Raw genomic sequence first — 22,322 nt, 5'->3', positions numbered from 1 at the left:
TCGTTTTTTTGATGTTGAGCTTCAGACCATATTTACCCTGTCCTTCCTTTGAGGAGCTCAAGACTATGCATGCTCAGTACAGGATTTACGTATAAGCTAAACAAGCTATAGCTTAGGGCCCCACTCTCTTGGGGGCTCCCAAAAAATTAAAGGGGGAAAAACTGGGTGTACATTTCCAAAATATAAGATAAAAAACAAATAAAGTACAACCTACATACAGCAACAGTGTTTTGTGTTGTGTAGGCTCCTATGATGTAAGGAATGGGTCCTGCCGGCTAGGCTGCTCCCTAAAATACAGTGGTACCTCGGGTTAAGTACTTAATTCGTTCCGGAGGTCCATTCTTAACCTGAAACTGTTCTTAACCTGAAGCACCACTTTAGCTAATGGGGCCTCCTGCTGCTGCCGTGCCGCTGGAGCACAATTTCTGTTCTTTACCTGAAGCAAAGTTCTTAACCTGAGGTACTATTTCTGGGTTAGCGGAGTCTGTAACCTGAAGCGTAGGTAACCCGAGGTACCACTGTATCACTGTTTCGCTCCTTTCTATATATAGGGTGCCTACATTCTGCATGGACGGTTATGTGCAAATGGCTTGAGATACGTATTAGGTCCATAAATTACCATATAGCATATATTTAACACAAAAAGCAGTGACAATTTGTTGTTGACAAAGGACAGCTGGACATATAAAGGGCCCCGTTACCTTCAGTAGCTTAGGGCCTCATCAAACCTAAATCCGGCCCTGTGCAGGCTGTCCGATGTGGCCCTCCGGGTTTCTCTGTGTGGCCCTTGGGAGTCTCCCCAGACCGCGCCCTCTCTCCCTAGGCCACGCCCCTTTCCAGCCATGCTCGTTTTGGTGTGTTCTTGCATGCCTACAATGTGTCCATGACCTCATAATAAAGCGCTCAAAAAGCTTAAGGGGAAAAAATTAGAAAAACCTAAAAGAGAATTTTGGTCATTTAAAGTTTATGATTTTTCTATTTCCTTCTGAGGAAACGGAATAGTTCAGTGAAACGAGGTTTGTAGCCGGCGTCCCGTTAAGGCTTTGTTCTATTTTAGGTCTTTCTAATTTTAATTCCTTAAGCTTTTTGATTTTTAGTTGATTTCCACAAGATAATATTTATAGTCGATTGCTTCTCGTTTCAGGGATTTTCACGGTATTTCGTTGGTCCTTCTTCGCTGGCTTGACAGGAAGGCTGAAGAAATGTCTGATTCAAGCTTCTCCTCTCTCTTTTCTCTGCTTCCAGGGCTGGGTCCGTTCTGTCCGCTCCCAGAAAGACGTTCTGTTTGTTCACATGAACGACGGCTCCTCGTTGGAGAACCTGCAGGTGGTCGCTGACCCAGGATTGGGACCCAGGTTGGCAGAACTTGCTGAATTGGGGCCCGTTGCCCATTTGTGCAGCCAGTTGGCAACTGAGAATGGGCTGTGCCCACTTCAGGTTTTAAGTGGGGGGGTCAAGTTTTTTAGTGGGTGTTGTTCTGGAGTGAATATTTTGAATAATTTCTTTTAGGTAACTGACAGGTGGGAAATCAGAAGTCCTTGTTTATTTTTTCTCTCTCTTCTGTTTTTTATCCCTTTAGTGTTTTATTCCCCCCCCCCAATTTTTTCCCATTTTTACTTAAAACTTGAAGCAATAACAATATTTCAAATATAAAAAGCATGCAATTAATATAGACCCCCCTTCCCCTCCCCTGCATTTTATTACATTCTTTTCCACTACATAGAGTGGTACCTCGGGTTAAGTACTTAATTTATTCCGGAGGTCCGTTCTTAACCTGAAACTGTTCTTAACCTGAAGCACCACTTTAGCTAATGGGGCCTCCTGCTGCTGTCTCGCCGCCAGGGCACAATTTCTGTTCTCATCCTGAAGCAAAGTTCCTAACCCGAGGTACTATTTTTGGGTTAGCGGAGTCTGTAACCTGAAGCGTATGTAACCCGAGGTACCACTGTATTCTGATTTCTCCCTATACCTTAGAGTTGCTGTATTTCAAAAAGTAAAAACCAGGACACTCCAAAAGTTGTTGAAATATCTGTCTATCTATCTATGGAATGCCCTCCCATCAGATGTCAAGGAAATAAACAACTATGCGACTTTTAGATGACATCTGAAGGCAGCCCTGTTTAGGGAAGTTTTTAATGTTTGAAGTTTTATCGTGTTTTTAATATTCTGTTGGGAGCCGCCCAGAGTGTACCTATTTATCTACTTACACTGGCGTGCTTTCAAACTGCTAGGTTGGCAGGAGCTGGGACAGAGCAACAGGAGCTCACCCCACTGCTGGGATATGAACTGCTGTCCTTCCAACTGGCAAACCCAAGAGGCTGTGGTTTAGACCACAGTGCCACCCGTGTCCCCCCTTAGCTAATTTATGCCACCTATATATCATTTTCATTAAAAAATTCCTTCAGTAACATGCGGTAAATTTTAAATCTTTTTTCCGTAGTTTTCCCCAGGTTCCTTAGTTGTTTTCTCTTTCTCTCTTTGCTTTTGTTTTTACTTAGATTAGTTTCTCTTATTTTATTGTGTTATGAAAAAGCTTTAATAAAATCTCATTTATTTATTTTTAAGAAGCATGAAAATGGCCTGTGTGTCTTAAATTCACAGTGAGCTGACGTTTGGAAGTTCTGTCGAAGTCCAAGGGAAACTGATAAAAAGTCCTCATAAACGCCAAAATGTTGAGCTGGCTGCAGAGAACATTCGTGTGGTGGGCCCTTGCGATGTCCTGGTAAGTGCAACATAATTTTTTAATTACCGTCTTTTTTGCCCTATAGGACGCACTTTTTCCCCTCCAAAAATGAAGGGGAAATGTGTGTGCGTCCTATGGGGCGAATGCAGGCGTTCGCTGAAGCCTGGAGAGCGAGAGGGGTTGGTGTGCACCGACCCCTCTTGCTCTCCAGGCTTCAGGAAGCTCTCCGCAAGCCGTGGGAGCCCGGCGCAAAGTCGCGCAGCTCTCCCACGGCTTGCGGAGAGCTGCCTGCATCCTGAAGCCTGGGGCGCACTGCGTTCAGCGCGCCCCTGGCTTCGAGCTTCGCACAGCTCTCAGCAAGCCGTGGGAGAGCTATGCAACTTCAGGCAGATATCCACAAGCCTGGGAAGAACAACACGACTTCCCGCCGTGCTCCCTAGGCTTGCGGATAGCAGCCTGTTCTGGGGGCTGGGGTTGGGGGAAGCTCGGGCTTCCCCCGCCCCAGCCCCGCGCCTGGGGGGGAAATACTCCCCCCCTTTATTTTCCCCCCAAAAAAACTAGGTGCTCCCTATGGGCCGGTGCGCCCTATGGGGCGAAAAATACGGTAAATTTTCTTTTTACATCCTTAAGATACCATTGACTTCCGTTCTTCTCTTTCCATGGTTCATTTTACATATAAATCCCTTCATATTTTACAGAAACTGTACAATTCAACATTCCCTTATTACATCCATCATAACTCATTTACATTGTTGAATTTATCTTCATGCTGCCAATGTTTTCAGCTGTACACAGTTATTTCCCATGTACTCAATAAACATTTTCTAATCTTCTCTAAATGTTTTTTTCAATTTATTATGAATCATTTCCCAATACTCTTTTACAAATCCACCACATATGAAATCTACAGCAGTAAGTGCAACTCTTCCCAACTGCAGGATATGCCTGGTTTATAAATTTATGCTTTTTCGTCATCGTAGGAAACTCAGGCTGCAACCTGATTCCTGTTTCCCTGGGAGTCAACCTCATTAAACACAGCAGGACTTATTTTGGAGAGAATTTTTACAGGATTACGACTGCTAAGCCATATTTTAAACTGTACAGGTGTTCTCTTTGGTTTTCCCAGGGTATATAATTTAAATGGTTGTGGCTCAGGGGTACAGCGCCTGGGTGACCTGCCAGCCTGCTGGTCAGTGTGCCGAAAGAGCTGATCAGAATAAATTCAAATTAAGGGTGAATAAACATGAGCTTATGAACATGATCACTTCAGATGGTGGCAGCAGCCACGAAATTAAAAGACGCCTGCTTCTTGGGAGAAAAGCAATGACAAACCTAAACAACATCTTAAAAAGCAGAGACATCACCTTGCCTACAGAGGTCCGTATAGTAAAGCCATGGTTTTCCCAGTAGTGATGTATGGAAGTGAAAGCTGGACCGTAAAGAAGGCTGATCGCCGAAGAATGGATGCTTTTGAATTATGGTGCTGGAGGAGACTCTTGAGAGTCCCATGGACTGCAAGAAGATCAAACCTCTCCATTCTGAAGGAAATCAGCCCTGAGTGCTCACTGGAAGGACAGATCGTGAAGCTGAGGCTCCAAGACTTTGGCCACCTCATGAGAAGAGAAGATTCCCTGGAAAAGACCCTGATGTTCGAAAGATGGAGGGCCCAAGGAGAAGGGGACGACAGAGGACGAGATGGTTGGAGTGTGTTCTCGAAGCTACCAGCATGAGTTTGACCAAACTGCGGGAGGCAGTGGAAGACAGGAGTGCCTGGCGTGCTCTGGTCCATGGGGTCACGAAGAGTCGGACACGACTAAACAACTAAACAACAACAACAACAAACATGAGCTTATTGAGTTTCATTGCTCAGAAATTATTTCTCCTTTTTTGGTGAATATTTCCTTTGCCTTCATTTCAGAGATTTCTATCCCGCCTTTCAAGACATAGTTTTCTCAAGGCAGCTCACAACAAACATAAAACCATTTTAAAATAGCAAGCATCCATATCTAAACTAGCACAACAGCACCAATGAGACCAGCAAACCACTACAGGAATGACAGAATAATAATTTTAAAAATAGATATTTAAAACAAGAGGATCATTAATTGAAAATCCAGTCCATCTTCTCTCCAAACTGGCCCAGAGTGTGATTGTTTTCTCTTACACCATGTTGATTGTTTTACTTCTTAGATGGAACCACCTCTGATAATGATTCTAGTCTCTAATAATGATTCTTACTCAGAAATAATATCTTTAGATGAAGATTTATATCAGTTACTGTAAGATGCTTTGCGAAGGGAGCCATAGCTATGTAAGTAAATTCAGTCAAATTTTTACGGCAGAATTCCCAGCTGCCTAGAAATAAAAGTTTTTGGAAAATTGAACGTTGAGGTTCTTTTTTCCCCCTTTTCCTTGTTAATCACTCATTTTCCCCATCTGTCCATGCCGCCTTTTCTACTAGGGGATGCAAGTGATTCGTAAAGTTGAGCTTATTCTGCCGTCTCTTCCTTGCTTCCCCCATCCAGGCATTCCCACTGAAGTACAAAACGCATCACCCACTGGATTACCTCAGGCAGTTCCCTCACGTCCGATGCAGAACCAATTCCTTGGGTGCCCTTCTGAGACTCCGCAGCGAAGCCACCGCTGCAATTCACTCCTTTTTCAAGGTACCCCGTGTGGGATGTGATACATAGATAGCAGTCAACATTCCTTGTTTTCCTAGAGTGGACATGCAAAGGGATGTTTGGTCCAGCCAGTCGAAAACTTCCTGTTTCCTCCTGGCTGGGACATACTTCCTTTGCATGTGACTAGAGGTGGATGTGACCTTACCTGCCCAGGTAACAAGAAGGCAAGGCATGCAGCACACTTCCTTCTAGAGAGCCAGTGTGGTGTAGTGGTTAAGAGCGGTAGACTCGTAATCTGGTGAACCGGGTTCGCTTCCCCGCTCCTCCACATGCAGCTGCTGGGTGACCTTGGGCTAAACACTTCTTTGAAGTCTCTCAGCCTCACTCACCTCACAGAGTGTTTGTTGTGGGGGAGGAAGGGAAAGGAGAATGTTAGCCGCTTTGAGACTCCTTAGGGTAGTGATAAAGCGGGATATCAAATCCAGACTCCTCTTCTTCTTTTCGATGCTCTCTCTCTGACCTCCTCCATCGTTGGACCAGGAGCTTTTTAGCTAGAGATGCTCTGTTGGCTTTTAGCCAGCAGAGAACAAAGGGACTATCTCCATATGGGATAGATTCCACATGTATATACTCTGTAACTAAGTCTGCCTTCAGGGATCCATCTGTGAACTGAATGTGTGAGTAAACATCTTTTATATACCATATATTGGACAAAGTTATTCGACACAAAAGGCCTCCTGCACAGATTCACATTTCAATCCATTTCTCCAGCTGATCCACTCAAGAGGAGAATCTTACAGATATAATGCTGTGTATAGGAGACGATGTATAGGGGACAGTGCTTAAAATTTAGAACATCAGGAGTGCCAGGAGTCTCGCTTATGAAGCCTGGAGGAGCTCCTCTTTGAAGTCCCCAATGTGCATGTTAATTTTGTGTAGCCAGCAGTGAGGAAATGCTTTCTGCACGTGCTCAAAGACACTCTTCAGACATAAGAATTTACCCAGATCATGCTGATTTGCCTCATAAATCAGGAAAGGTAAAGCTGCAAGGTTCGGCTCAAGTGAATCCAATTCAATCACTTGAGCCGAACCTTGCAGCTAGCCGGAGCTTGCACCTGCAGTGTGCATTGATGAAGAGTGTCTTTGAGCACGTGCAGAAGGCATTTCCTCTCCATCTGATCCAGCCACAACCTTACCTGCCCCACACCTGACCTAACATCCTCAGGTGTGCGGGGAGGTCAGCGTGGTTTGGGGGAAATGAAATCTCTAACGAAGGGACTCCTTTTCATTAGTTTATGATTGGCATGTATTTTGATATGCATTATTTCTTTTAAATACAGTGGTGCCCCGCAAGATGAATGCCTCGCAAGACGGAAAACCCGCTAGACGAAAGGGTTTTCCGTTTTGGAGGTGCTTCGCAAAACGAATTTCCTATGGGCTTGCTTCGCAAGACAAGAATGTCTTGCGAGTTCCTGCAGGGTTTTTTTCCTCCCCCCCCCCTTTTCCCCAAGCCGCTAAGCCGCTTAACAGCTGATCGCTAAGCCGCTTATCAGCTGATCCGCTAAGCCGCTTATCAGCTGATCCGCTAAGCCCACTAAGCCGCTAATGGGCTTGCTTTGCAAGACGAAAAAACCGCAAGACGAAGAGACTCGCGGAACGGATTCTTTTCGTCTTGCGAGGCACCACTGTAGTTTAAAGGGTGCAAGGTTATAGGATGATATTAAAGCAAATATGGAACAACAAATATAAACAGCTGTTAATGCAACAAACAACAACAGTATGTAAAGAAGATTACACATGGGTGAAATGAAGCAACGGGTTTATGGCGGAGGGAGTTGAGAGCATTAATTGAAAAATGCTTAAAGATATATATGGGACCTAAGAGATTAAGGATAAAGAACCTAAAGAAGGAGACAAATATTATGGAATAGTAAAATAAGGGCGTCTGAGAAGAATCAGTACAAACGAAAATATGAGACTCAAAGTTTTGTTATATACTGTTTTGTCTTGGATGTGAAGTCTTCTGTTCTAAAGATTGCACATAAAATGAATAAAGAAGTGTTACTGAGATATGTATTATTTCCCCCCGGTAATCTTCTTTCTTCTTTGGCGATCACTCGTAGCCGATTGAGATTGTCTTCCATAAACACGATATTAACAGTGAGTCCGTAAGTGACTGTGGAGGCCAATTCTGGATCCACACGTCCTTCCACAGTGGTGACGTTGGTTTCCGGGCGGAAGTCGATCACGGTGAGGGTTTCCCAAGCGTGCCTTCCTCTTAGCACGTTTCTCCCCTTCGTCCTGAGTTCAAGCGTCTTCAAAGCCCATGACACCTTTGGTAAAAGCTGTTCTCCAATTGGAGCACTCGCAGGCCAGTGTTTCCCACTTGTCAGTGTTTATACTATATATCTTTTAGATTTGCCTTGAGAGAGTCTTTAAATATTTTTTGTTGACCACCAGCATTACGCTTTCCATTTTTAATTTCGGAATAGAGTGGTTGCTTTGGAAGACGATCATCAGTCATCCACACAACATGCCCAGTCCAACAAAGTTGATGTTAAAGTATCATTGCTTTGACACTGGTGATATTTGCTTCTTCCAGTACACTGGCATTAGTTCACCTGTCCTCCCAAGTGATGTGTAAAAAAATTTGGCGGCAGTATGCAGTCTCTGACCACTGGGTGGCAGTATTTGTGTGTTTATTACTCCAGATGGATAAAAAACTGATTTTTTTAATTTTTCTTTATTTAGTTTTCAAAAGTTTGCACACTTTACCATCAACAATACCTTTTATTTATCCATTGACTTCCCATCCCCCCATTCCATGGTGTTCTATGTTTATCCTTCAAATGCTGTATATTTTAACTTACCCCACTTCATATAAACACCCTAGATTATTAGCCTTAATGTTTTTCTACTGCCGCTCGTATTTCAAAATCCTGCTCGCATTTTCACGCAGTTATAATAGTTCTTTAGATATTCCGTGCACGGTTTCCAATCCTCAAAGAATGTTATTGTTCTTTTTGGTCTCCAATCTTTTCGGTTAGCTTTGCCAGTTCCACAAACTCCCATCATTTTAATAATTTTAATTCTTCCTACCTCCCCTTTCCATTTCTGTTCGGTCTTGCTGCTGCCATTGCATGCATACATGAATTAACCAACTTTTTCGGTATATCCGGAAGAAACAGGTTTTATTTGCAAGTGATTCCTGCAATGCCTTCTGCTCCAGAGACAGAGCATATTGCTTTATGTTTTTTGTAAACCGCTTTGAGGTTTTGTTTTTGTTTTTTGTATTTTTTTACAATCACGCAGTGTATAAATTTTACGAAATAAACATGCTTGCTAATTTAAAGGTAAAGGGACCCCTGACCATTAGGTCCAGTTGTGACCGACTCTGGGGTTGCGGCGCTCATCTTGCTTTATTGGCCGAGGGAGCCAGCGTACAGCTTCCGGGTCATGTGGCCAGCAGGACTAAGCCTCTTCTGGTGAACCAGAGCAGCGCACGGAAATGCCGTTTACCTTCCCGCTGGAGCGGTACCTATTTATCTACTTGCAGTTGAACGTGCTTTCGAACTGCTAGGTTGGCAGGATCAAAGTTTGAATCAATTACTGTAATGCATTATGTCTTGCCATAAGAGGGAGGCACCAAGCATAACCCAAAAAAAAAAAAAAGGATTCCGATGTGATAGAGGTAAAAAGAAATAGGATGCCTTAAAAATGCAGCGCACCAGGTACTGCTTTGGGGAAAGCTGTCATTCAGTGCGGGAGCATCTACATTGCATGCAGAAAGTCCCAGGTTCAAGGGATGCGGGTGGCGCTGTGGTCTAAACCTCTGAGCCTCTTGGACTTGCTGATTGGAAGGTTGGCGGTTCGAATCTCTGCAACAGGGTGAGCTCCCATTGCTCGGTCCCAGCTCCTGCCAACCTACCAGTTGGAAAGCATACCAGTGCAAGTAGATAAATAGGTACCACAGCGGCGGGAAGGTAAACAGCGTTTTCGTGTGCTCTAGTTTCCATCACGGTGTTCCGTTGCTCCAGAAGCGGTTTAGTCCTGCTGGCCACATGACCCGGAAAGCTGTCTGTGGACAAACGCCGGCTCCCTCGGCCTGAAAGCGAGATGAGCGCCGCAACCCCATAGTCGCCTTTGACTGGACTTCACCGTCCAGGGGTTCTTTACCTTTTTACCTTTCCCCAGGTTCAATTCCTGGCATCTCCAGGTAGGCCTGTGAAAGTCTCCCTGCCTGAAACCCTATAGATTCACTGCCAGTCAGTGTAGACAGTACAGTGGTACCTCGGGTTACATATGCTTCAGGTTACAAACTCTTCAGGTTACAGATTCCGCTAACCCAGAAATAGTACCTCGGGTTAAGAACTTTGCTTCAGGATGAGAACAGAAATTGTGCTCCGGCGGCACGACAGCAGCAGGAGGCCCCATTAGCTAAAGTGGTACCTCAGGTTAAGAACAGTTTCAGGTTAAGTACGGACCTCCGGAACGAATTAAGTTCTTAACCCGAGGTACCACTGTATTAAGGTGTCATGGGCTTTGAAGACGCTCAAACTCAGGACAAAAGGGAGAAATGTGCTAAGAGGAAGGCACGCTTGGCAAACCCTCACCGTGATCAACTCCGGCCAAGAAACCTATGTCCCCACTGTGGAAGGACGTGTGGATCCAGAATTGGCCTTCACAGTCACTTACGGACTCACTGCTAAGATCGCGTTCATGGAAGACAATCTTACTCGGCTATGAGTGATCGCCTAAGGAGGAGGAATAATAATGGCCTTGACCCTCTCTATAAAGCTTTGCCAGGCCTCTTGGAGATCTCTCTGCAGGCAGATTCTGTGCTTGCGTAGGGAAGTATCCTTGAATTGTAGAGTTGGAAGCGATACACACACAAAAATATTTTTTCTTTATGCTAAATTTTTCCACCTGGTTGAGGTTGGGGATTGGTAATCAAAGCATTCAAAATATCTCCAGTGCAAAAAATATATATATATCAAAGTGAACTCTAAAAAATCAAAGCCAAATGCAGATTGGAGGGGGTGGGGCTGATTTGCAAGGAGCGACCAGAGAGAGGCATGTTTGCATTTCTTTGTAAGACCCAGGGGAGACATAGAAGTGGACTTCCTCTGGGAAGTTATTCCAGAGTCCTGGCAAAGCTGCATTTAAAGTCCAGCCTCTCTCCACTGATGGGCCCGTCTCCCATGGCACAAAAAAAAAGCCCTGCTGGATCAGACTCCATCTCGTCCTGCATCCTGTTTTTAATAATAGCCAGCAGGATGATTCTGGGAAGCCTGAGGGCATTTGGCTACAAATCATGGTGGCTTAATCGAGCCTCCAGCTTTAATGGCAGTCTACCTCTGAATCGCTGTCTACTGATGGCAAACAATGGGGGAGAACGTAAAAAGGGCCGTGATGGATTAGACCGAAGACCTTCCTAGCCTCACATCCTGTTGGCTGCTTACTGCCCAAGCGCCCTGTTTGAAAGTGGTTAGTTTGCAAGTGCAGGTTTGGATAATCTGAGCCTGCATGTCTCCCCGCCCTCTTTAAATTACATTTCTCTTCCACCCTACCTCCAAGGAGCTCAGGGGGGACGTATGTACATGGTTCTTTCCCCCTCCTCATTTAATCCCCACCGCAACCCTGAGAGGTAGGTTAGCCTGAGAGTGAAAGGCTGGCCCAAGTTTACCCAGTAAGCTTTGTGGGTGAGTGGGGATCTGAACTCGGCTCCCAATACTCTAATATGCCAAGTTTACCCAGTAAGCTTTGTGGGTGAGTGGGGATCTGAACTCGGCTCCCAATACTCTAATATGCCACATTCAGTCTTTTATCTGGGCAGACACTCAAGTCGCCCATCAGTAACTTGTAACTTTTTCTCCTTCTCAAATCACTTTTTATTTTTAGGATAACGGATATTTGCATGTTCACACGCCGATAATTACTTCAAACGACTGTGAAGGAGCCGGGGAAATCTTTCAAGTAGAGGTAAGGCCCTTGGTAATTAAGCAATAAATAAGCCAGAATCAGGGAGTTGGAAGGGACCCCGCGGGTCATCTAGTCCAACCCCCTGCAATTCAGGAATCTCAACTAAAGCATCCCTGACAGATGGCCACCCAACCTCTTCGAGGACCAACTTTTTCTCCTTGGTTTCTTTTTTTTTTTTTTACCTGAGGAGCCACATTCTCTCTTGGTGCAGGATCCCCAAACTCCATCTGACTTGTTGCACGTGCAGAAGTTTTCCTCATTTTTGGTTTAGTCTTTGTGCAAATAATAATAATAATAATAATAATAATAATAATTACATCCTGCCCTCCCCAGCCGAAGCTGGGCTCAGAGTGGCTAACAACAGTAAAAATAACACAGTTTACATAAAATCACAATCAATAAATTAAAACACATTCTAAAATCAATTCATTCTCAAATCAATTCAGAGTCCGATTAATGGCAACCATTGGGCTAGAGTTCTATGAGGATTACAGAAGGAGGGGGGTCAGACTGTGCCCTGGTTAAAAGCCTGGTGGAACAGCTCTGTCTTGCAGGCCCTGCAGAAAGATATCAAGTCCCGCAGGGCCCTAGTCTCTTGTGACAGAGCGTTCCACCAGATCGGGGCCACAGCCAAAAAAGCCCTGGCTCTGGCTGAGGCCAGCCTAATCTCCCTGTGGCCCGGGATCTCCAAGATGTTTTTGTTTGAAGACTGTAAGGTCCTCCATGGGACGTACCAGGAGAGGTGGTCCCATAGATAGCCTGTGTGTGTGTGTGTGTGTGTGTGTGTGTGTGTGTGATTCCCACCAGCAATAGTGTCACACGACAAACTGGTTTTGAAACCTGTTGTTGTTTAGTTGTGTCCAACTCTTTGTGACCCCATGGACCAGAGCACGCCAGGCACTCCTGTCTCCCTCTGCCCCTCGCAGTTTGGTCAAATTCATGCTGGTAGCTTCGAGAACACTGTCCAACCATCTCGTCCTCTGTCGTCCCCTTCTCCTTGTGCCCTCCATCTTTCCCAACATCAGAGTCTTTTCCAGGGAGTCTTCTCTTCTCATGAGGTGGCCAAAGTATTGGAGCCTCAGCTTCAGGATCTGTCCTTCCAGTGAGCACTCAGGGCTGATTTCCTTCAGAATGGAGAGGTTTGTTCTTCTTGCAGTCCATGGAACTCTCAAGAGTCTTCTCCAGCCCCATAATTCAAAAGCATCAATTCTTCGGTGATCAGCCTTCTTTATGGTCCAGCTCTCACTTCCATACATCACTACTGGGTACAGGATCCCAAAACCCTATCTGACTTGTTCCATGTGCAGAAGTTTTCCTCATTTTTGGTTTAGTCAATTCAAAATCAAATTAATGGCAACCAACTGGGCTAGAGTTCTGTGAAGAATTACCAAAGGAGGGGGTCAGCAGCGGGAGGCCCCATTAGCTAAAGTGGCGCTTCAGGTTAAGAACAGTTTCAGGTTAAGAACAGACCTCTGGAACAAATTAAGATCTTAACCCGAGGTACCACTGTAGCTTAGTAGCAAATGAAACCTTTTTTGTTTGTCCTAAAACCAAATGCCTCCTTTGAGCTTAAAGGAGAGAACCGGGAAGGCAGACATCAAAGGGAATCATTGTTCTATCACTTAGAGAGAAGCACAAATCAGGAATTGACTGGGGGTTGTTCTTTATGCCTGGAGTCAGTCTCCAAAGCCTCCCCCTGCTCCAAGCTTTTCTGTTGTGTATTGACAGCGCTTTCACCCCAAGAAGCAGAGAGGATTTACTAAAGCCATCTGCCATAGAGGATGTGAAAAGTAACAGGTATTTTGTGGGTAGCATTAGGTGTTTAAAGCAGAACTTACATTGTTCTTACATGGGAGCAGAAGCTTGATCGAACTGTTCTCTAAATTGGGGTGGGGGAAATCAGACCCAGCAGTCAAACTCTCTCTGTCTGGCCCTCCGAACCAACAAATTTAAAGTAGCACAGGGAGAAGTTGTGGCTCCCCTTTATCAAATGTAAAACACAGTACCATGACCTATCCCTTCCCCAACACCATACAAATCAATATGGCTAATCTGACCCTACAGCCTCCTAAAACTTCACACATGCAAACTAACCATAATGCAACCAACCAGGCTCTGAACCCTCCAAATTCTTGCAAAGACAATAAAAAGAAATAGATATGTAAATAAACGACCTACCCAGATGACGCCAACACAAAAACCCTGCACAAAAACTGTGCAACAGAATGAAAAATCATTATCTCTCCCCTCTTTCCCCCCAGCCGCACAATGTCTATGACATTAGTGTGTCATGCCGAATGTAAACAAACCGAATTGTTGCAAAACAAACAAAGGGAAAAGTACATACAGTGGTACCTCAGGTTACATACGCTTCAGGTTACAGACTCCGCTAACCCAGAAATAGTACCTCAGGTTAAGAACTTTGCTTCAGGATGAGAACAGAAATTGTGGCGCAGCGGCAGCCTGAGGCCCCATTAAGTAAAGTGGTACCTCAGGTTAAGAACAGTTTCAGGTTAAGAACGGATCTCCGGAACAAATTAAGTTCTTAACCCGAGGTACCACTGTGTACCCCTCATGTCCCCCGCCAAAGGTACTACCCTCCCATAACAACCCTTACCCCGCCAGCTGTACAAATATTAAATTTACAGTTCTTGTTTCACCCACATTGGCAGCTGGCTCCATTCCCCATGGGAATGTGGCCCTCAGAATGCTGTATAGAATGGAATGTGGCCCTTGGGTTACAAAAAAGGAGGTTTTCGTGTCCGCTGTAGGACACTACATTTTGTTGTTGTTTAGTTGTTCAGTCGTGTCTGACTCTTCGTGACCCCATGGACCAGAGCACGCCAGGCACTCCTGTCTTCCACTGCCTCCCACAGTTTGGTCAAACTCATGCTGGTAGCTTCGAGAACACTGTCCAACCACCTCGTCCTCTGTTGTCCCCTTCTCCTTGTGCCCTCCATCTTTCCCAACATCAGGGTCTTTTCCAGGGAGTCTTCTCTTCTCACGAGGTGGCCAAAGTCTTGGAGCCTCAGCTTCAGGATCTGTCCTTCCAGTGAGCACTCAGGGCTGATTTCCTTCAGAATGGATAGGTTTGATCTTCTTGCAGTTCATGGGACTCTCAAGAGTCTCCTCCAGCACCATAATTCAAAAGCATCCATTCTTCGGCGATCAGCCTTCTTTATGGTCCAGCTCTCACTTCCATACATCACTACTGGGAAAACCATAGCTTTAACTATACGGACCTTTGTCGGCAAGGTGATGTCTCTGCTTTTTAAGATGCTGTCTAGGTTTGTCATTGCTTTTCTCCCAAGAAGCAGGCATCTTTTAATTTCTTGACTGCTGTCACCATCTGCAGTGATCATGGAGCCCAAGAAAGTAAAATCTCTCACTGCCTCCATTTCTTCCCCTTCTATTTGCCAGGAGATGATTATTTCCCATCAAACATGGAGCCAGCCCTTTAGAAAGAGCTCTGATTTTTCTGTGGCTTTCTCTTGCCGTTGGTGTATTTCTGCTCCTCCTTATCTGCTACAAATATCTCACCTCATGGAGGTTCGGGCGCAGAAGGGGAAATATTAGGGGGAGACCCGTTCGGCTTTCCTATTTCTTTAGATGTCTCAAGTGACCGAAGGATGTGGTTGAATGGAAAATTTTGTTTGTATCTGCAAACGGAGAGTGAAATCTTCGTTTTCCTTTCCTATCCAGGGCCTTTTCTGGCGTCCGCAGCGTAGCAGGCGTGTTATTGTCTTGTTCCTTTTGAGGCAAGGCGTTTGAAAAAGAAATCCAAAGAATCCTTCAATATTTTATCTTTTCGCCTTTTGTTTCCTCTCCGCTGCCTTTTGCAAGTGCCTGAAAGCTTTCTTCAATCTTCACTGGTGGCCGTTGCAAGGAAACGAAAAGCCCCTTCTTGAAAACGCTGCTCTTTGTTTTAATTTTTGTGACAGATGTTTTCATCCTGACGCGAAACCTTCCTTCCTTCCATGTCTGTGAACAGCACCTGTGGCTCTTCAAAGAGAGGGTTTTCTTTCTTTCTTTCATCAGTTGCTTCCAAGGGAACTTTCCCCAACGCCCCCAGCAGAACGGTGCATTTAAACTCTCCCGAATATAAATGTTCTCCTGGTGCTTAGCGTGAGAGCTGTTCAAAAGGAAGATTGAGGAGTGTGTCTGTGCAGGACAACAATGTGTGACACGGTTGTAGTTTTCCTTTAAGCTGTTCCAGTCTAACTCTCAAAACTGAGTCTCGATAAAGGATAACAGTGTTTTCCCTGGCTCACAAGTGCTCTTAGGCACAATGCAGAACTCACATTTCTTCATTGGGAAATGTGGGCAATGCATGTATGATGTACATGTCGCCGTTAAACAATCTTTTTATCCTCCAAAGACCTCAGCAGAATACTAGGGCTGGGCGATACATCGATATATTGTCCAAAACTGGTTTGAAGTCCGTACTGTGATATCGACTTCATAGTTTTTGACCTGGCAATATATCGTGAATCATGATTTGTATTTTAGGGCTGGGCGATGTAGCTTCCAAAAGCAGCTTAAAGTCCATATCATGATACAGTGGTACCTTGGGTTAAGAACTTAATTCGTTCTGGAGGTCCATTTTTAACCTGAAACTGTTCCTAACTTGAAGCACCACTTTAGCTAATGGGGCCTCCTGCAGCTGCCACGCTGCCGGAGCACGATTTCTGTTCTCATCCTGAAGCAAAGTTCTTAACCCGAGGTACTATTTCTGGGTTAGCGGAGTCTGTAACCTGAAGCGTATGTAACCCGAGGTACCACTGTAATTGGTTTCATAATTTTTGACCTAGCAATATATTGCAAATCATGATGAGTGTGCTATGCAAGAATCACATTGTGGGTGAAACTGAAGCTAGCCAGTGCTTCTACATAACTCCATCCTTATTTCAGACATTGTGATATATCAGTACTGTCGTACCTTGGTTCTCGAACGGAATCCGTTCTGGAAGTCGGTTCGACCGAAAAACGTTTGAAAACCAAGGCGCGGCTTCTGATTCCTGCAGCCAATTGGAAGCCGCGCCGGACATTCGGGTTCCAAAGAATGTTCGCAAATCGGAACACGCACTTCCGGGTTTGCAGCGTCTGGGAACCAAAACATTCGAGTCGCAAGGCGTCCGACAACCAAGGTATGACTGTATATCGTGATATATCACAAAGCTGGAAACCAGATATCACCCACCGCAAATGTTTTATCTTCTCAGCAACCTTGTGGAGTTGGTTCAGCTAACAGGTTACAAGTCAACCGGGGAGCGTAAGAGCTGAGGGGTGATTTGAACCCAGATCTGCATTCTAACCACTACACCGCAGTGGCTCTCCTGTGTATATTTCGCATTGGGAAGTCGCAACTGGTGCAAGTCTCTCCGCCGCCACCCCACTCCCCGGGATGCATATGCAAAGCGAAGTGCCCCCGTGTGTGACCATTCAGACGTTCAGCCAAACTATGGTTGGTGCCAACCACAGTTGAAATGGAAACCGTGGTTTGGAGCTTCTGCACATACCAACATGCTGTAGTTTACGGTTGCTTACCTCCTTCTGTTTTCCATTTGATCTGTACACTCACTTCTGTTGTGCGGTGGCCTCTAAAGGAGGCTAGCAATGGTTGATGTACTGCGGATATCACACCAAGCCTTTGTTTGAACAAACCACGGTTTCTAGACATCGCAGCGAAGCAGCTCTATCAGGGAGGGGCTGTAGCTCCATCATTACAGCACATGCTTCGTGTCAGACAGGACATCACGTGTGGGGAAGGTGGATGTGATTTGGCGAAAACTGCCTCGCAGGCCAGATTTGAATCCTGGGCACGCAATTTGGCCTCTGGGCTGGAGGTAGCTGAAAGTTCCCTACACCTGAGCTAATCAACAGTTTCCCGTTTTGTTTTGTTTTAATTCTTCCAGTCTGCAAATGAAAAGAGAGTACCTGGAGAAAACCCCCATTTCTTTGACGTCCCTGCATTTCTGACGGTCTCTGGCCAACTCCACTTGGAAGTGATGGCTGGGTATGGATCTTGCTGGTTTTTTGTTTTCGCAGTTGGGAAATTTAAGGCTGACTCTGTGGGTGTATTTTGGGCCCCGCGGTGGTTGTAAGGCGTTGACACAACGGAAATATCCATGGGGTGGCCCTTGTAAATGGCACTGGAAGCCCAGTCGTGGGTGAAATCATATTGGAGGGACAAGCGTGAGCCCAAATATATTTCTTTCTTATATATTACATTTAAAGGTAAAGGGACCCCTGACCATTAGGTCCAGTCGTGACCGATTCTGGGGTTGCGGCGCTCATCTCGCTTTACTGGCCGAGGGAGCCGGTGTACAGCTTCCGGGTCATGTGACCAGCATGACTAAGCCGCTTCTGGTGAACCAGAGCAGCGCACGGAAACACCGTTTACCTTCCCGCTGGAGCAGTACCTATTTATCTACTTGCACTTTGACGTGCTTTCGAACTGCTAGGTTGGCAGGAGCAGGGACAGAGCAACGGGAACTCACCCCGTCACGGGGATTCAAACCGCCGACCTTCTGATCGGCAAGCCCTAGGCTCTGTGGTTTAACCCACAGCGCCACTCGCGTCCCTTACATTTAATATTACATTATATTATATTATATTAATAAATATTACATTTACGCCGTACCTTTCTTCCAAAGACCTCCAGGTGGCACCCATACTTCTCCCCATGTTATCCATGCAACAACTTGATGAGAAGTAGGCTTGGCTGAGAGAGGGACTGGTCTAAGGTCACCTAGTGGCTGGGTGGGGATTCGAACCCTGGTCTCCCAAGTCCTAGCCTGGTTCTCTCTAACCACCACACTGCCTCTCCCTGCTGTGTCTGGTTGACCTGAGACTGGAGTAGGCAGGGGAACAGAGAAGCCAGGCAAAGGAGAGTCACGTGGTCTCAGTTTGAAAGAGTGCCAGCTTCAGCTGGTGTATTGGAGAATCATAGAGTTGGAAGGGACACGAGGGTCTGTTGACATGCAGAGGGGCCGGGAGACCAGCTAGCAAGCCCAGCTCAGACGTCTCCTTCCATCGGCCAGTGCTCTGACGTAAATCAGCGACCTGAACTTCAAAAGCCAGGGCGCGCAATTAGCAGAGTGTGGTTCGCACACATGAGGTGTAAGACATGCTGCAGCTACAGATTTATTAAACATACCGTATTTTTCGCTCCATAAGACGCACCTGGTTTTTAGAGGGGGAATGCAAGAAAAAAAAATTTTTAAAGGGAGCGCTGAGCAGAGCCTGTATGCATCCCAGGCTTTGCTCAGCGCTCCCTTTCACGAGTCGCATGGAGCATGTGTGCGCGCTTGCAGGCTTTTCTCCCTCCTCGCGATTTGTGAAAGGGAGTGCGGCACTTGGGGGCTTTTCCGGGAGGTGGGGGAAGGGACTGAGGGGCTGCATTCAGCATTGCAGTATTCCAAGCGAGAGATAACTAGAGCATGCACCACTCTGGCGAGACAGTCCACGGGCAAGTAGGGTCTCATCCTGCATACCAGATGGAGCTGGTAAACAGCTGCTCTGGACGCAGAATTAACCTGTGCCTCCATGGACAGCTGCGAGTCCAAAATGACTTCCAGGCTGTGCACCTGGTCCTTCAGGGACACAGTTGCCCCATTCAGGACCAGGGAGTCCTCCACACCAGCCCGCCCCCTGTCCCCCAAAAACAGTACTTCTGTCTTGTCAGGATTCAACCTCCATCTGTTAGCCACCATCCATCCTCCAACCGCCTCCAGACACTCACACAGGACCTTCACTGCCTTCACTGGTTCTGATTTGAAAGAGAGATAGAGCTCTCTAAAGACCGGAATTTCTGCTCGTTGTGCAGTAAAGGCATTAAGATCGGACTAATAAGCACAGTATCAGCTTGTTGTTATAAGAAAACTGCTTTTTTACTATTGTCGAATATACTGCCTGCTGAAATATGAGTTGCCCCCATCTTTATTGGCATTCCGCTGGGCTTTGAAGATGCGTCCTTGAGCTGTCAACCTGATCACCCCATGTGTCACCATGGATGACATCAGGTGTGGGGCAGGTAAAGACTGAGCAGGGCTTGTGATCCGAGTCTGACACCATTAAATTTGACACCAAAATTTGGAGCTACCTGATGTAAGCGGGACTTGAATTCAGCTCCGATCAGCTGATTATTTCAGTTCCGCCACACCCACCTGTCAAATTAGCTCATCCGGGGTGTGGGGGGGTCTGACCCCTTTTTTTAGGATTTCCCGTAATAATAATAATCTTATAATGTATTGTGTCGGTGTTTGGGTAAATTGAACAGGATGAAGGTGCTGTAATGACGCAGCACACTATTAAATCAGAACTTTTTTTTTATTTTTCCAGAGAATTATAAAGTATAGACACCCCACACAAGTATAATTGGGGGGAAATGAAGGGGACTCATCTTCACACCAGTCATTATTATAGTGATGTCCTTCAGATGTGTTTTGGTTTTTTTGGATTTTGTTTAGTCCTCCCCCCCCCCCCAAAAAAAAACAACCCCTTGTACCGGACTTCAAAATAAACAGTCAGAGCTCTTTGAGTACAGGACACAATGTTATTGCTTCACACCCTGTCCTTCAAGAACATGTTCTTTTATTATTTAAGAACAACACCAGTCATCTTAAGCCTCTCGAATGCATGCTAAATTTAGACGAGCTAAATTTATCCGCTTGGAGAGAAATTCTTCTTCTTCCGAGCCAAAATGACATTCCAGGCTTTTCTGCCTTCAAGAAAGGGCCTGAAAAAAGGGGTCTTAAAACAGATTACAAGGAAGTGAGGCCAGTTGCCTCCGACAGCGCTCTCTTTTTCTCTGAGGGGGGAAAAAAGACGGACTAAGGATCCGTGTCTTCAAGTGGGCACTGGCCGCCATTTTTTATCGCCGCGCCGTGTCCCTTTCTTGCCGAAAGGCACTTGACAAAAAATGAATTGAAGAACGCCTCACGATGGCTCAATTCACACTTTTTGGGTGGGTTTGGACAAACGTGTTCTTTCAGTAATGTGCTAATAATTAGAAATTACAATTGTAATTATTTTATTGTTTCTATGTGGCCCATCTGACTGGGTTGCCACAGCCACTCTGGGCGGCTCCCAATGAAATGAAGTTACAGTGAACCAGGCCTTCTCGGTAGTGGCTCCCTCCCTGTGGAACGCCCTCCCATCAGGTGTCAAGGAGATAAATAACTACACAACTTTTAGAAGACATCTGAAGGCAGCCCTGTATAGAGAAGCTTTTTAACGTGCAGTGTTTTACTATGTATTTATATATGTTAGAAGCTGCCCAATGTGGCAGGGGTACAGTCATACCTCGGGATACAGACGCTTTGGGTTGTGCAATTTTGTGTTGTGCACCGCGCTGAACCCTGAATTACCGGAACGGGTTACTTCTGGGTTTCAGCACATGCGCAGAAGCACTAAATCGCGCTTTGTGCATGCCCAGAGGCGCCAAATTGCAACCTGCGAGTGCGCAGACGCGGCGCTGCGGGTTGCGAACGTGCTTCCTGCACGGATCACATTCGCAACCCAAGCGTCCACTGTAACCCAGTCAGAGGGGCAAGGTACAAATATAATAATAATAATAATAATAATAATTAATAATTAATTTTAAAAAATGATTAGTGGAATAGAGTGGTACCTCGGGTTACATACGCTTCAGGTTACAGACTCCGCTAACCCAGAAATAGTGCTTCAGGTTAAGAACTTTGCTTCAGGATGAGAACAGAAATTGTGCTCCGGCGGCACGACAGCAGCAGGAGGCCCCATTAGCTAAAGTGGTGCTTCAGGTTAAGAACAGTTTCAGGTTAAGTACGGACCTCCGGAACGAATTAAGTACGTAACCAGAGGTACCACTGTACAGTAAGAGCTGTTCAGCAATGGAACAGATTCCCATAAGAGGTGGTAAACTCTCCTTCCTTCCAAGCAGAGGTTGGGTGACCATTTGTCATGGATGCTTTAGCTGAGATTCCAGCATTGCAGGGGGTTGGACGAGATGACCCTCGGGTCCTTTCCAACTCTAAGATTCTATGATGATGATGATAACAACAACAACAACAACAACAACTATATGCCCTTCTAAGTTGTGCAGACATTTTAAGGAGTCCTGCTTAGGGGCCAAGAAAAACGAGCTTTCTGTCAGTTTGGCTACTGGTCGCTTTTATGATATCCGGCTGGCTGCTGTCCACAAGTCCCCCAGGAGGGGGTGATACGGGCAAATAACTTATTAGTTAAATAAGATAAAAGGCAAAAGCATTCTGCCCCCGTAGTGGAGGGAAAACACAGCCCTAACTGAATAATAATAATAATAATAATAATAATAATAATAATAATAACATTTTATTTATATCACACCCTCCCCAGCCAAAGCCGGGCTCAGAGTGGCCAACAGTAAAAATAGCACAGTTTACATAAAATCCCAGTCAATTAATTGAAAAACATTCTAAAAGACAGCTATCCATCTTTCCCTTTACTCTTTTCCAGGCATGATCTTCCTAGCTTTTTCTACCATTTCCCCAGAATCCTCTGCAGGTCAGTGGGGTCCCTCAGCCTTGTGCAAATGGCTTGTCATGCGCAGATAGTTTGCCTTAATAACATCTCTGCTGCTTCTTAATTAAGATCGGCAGGGCACTTGGCTTTCTTCCCCGGAGGTAAATTCCAGGTTTGCAGAGGAAAAAGGGAACAATGGGGTCCTTTTCTTGCTTTAGGTGATTGGAAATAAGAGGGAAAGCTCGTTTGGGGGGTAGCAGAGGTTTTTCTGCCCCTGAAAAACCGCTTTGTACGAGATGCTCCTTGCGCGCGGACACAAACCCTGCAGATCTTCGCTGAATTTTCTTATCTGCAAAATACACAGATGCGGAAATCTTTCATTGGTGTTTACAAAGCATTTGCAGCTGGGGGTGAGGCAGGGGCTGGGAGCTAATCCTGCAACAATGCAGTGCGGATTATTGCAGGGTTACCTCAGAAATCTGTGCCAGGATAGCTTGGGGGGACAGATTTGGCGGGCAACGCATATGCAGTTTTGGCAACCCCTGTTCTTT

At 45.6% G+C, this 22,322-nt stretch overlaps 1 protein-coding gene across 2 annotated transcripts in view; it reads left to right on the top strand.

The window, feature by feature from the left end:
• The window catches only part of NARS2 (asparaginyl-tRNA synthetase 2, mitochondrial), a 39,523-nt gene that overhangs the window by 3,274 nt on the left and 13,927 nt on the right, over positions 1-22,322 (top strand). Inside the window, exons 3-7 of one of the 2 annotated variants that reach the window (XM_077926938.1) lie at positions 1,246-1,355; positions 2,602-2,722; positions 5,209-5,349; positions 11,209-11,289; positions 17,205-17,305. In XM_077926938.1, the coding sequence (XP_077783064.1) occupies positions 1,246-1,355; positions 2,602-2,722; positions 5,209-5,349; positions 11,209-11,289; positions 17,205-17,305 (554 nt within the window). The remainder of the gene's footprint in view (positions 1-1,245; positions 1,356-2,601; positions 2,723-5,208; positions 5,350-11,208; positions 11,290-17,204; positions 17,306-22,322) is intronic. The other variant, XM_077926939.1, reaches the window with a different exon arrangement.

This window comes from Podarcis muralis, chromosome 4, assembly GCF_964188315.1.
Source record: "Podarcis muralis chromosome 4, rPodMur119.hap1.1, whole genome shotgun sequence".
Taxonomy (NCBI): Eukaryota; Metazoa; Chordata; class Lepidosauria; order Squamata; family Lacertidae; genus Podarcis; species Podarcis muralis.
Note: the sequence above shows the minus strand (reverse complement) of the source record. Positions and strands in the feature narration are given on the sequence as shown.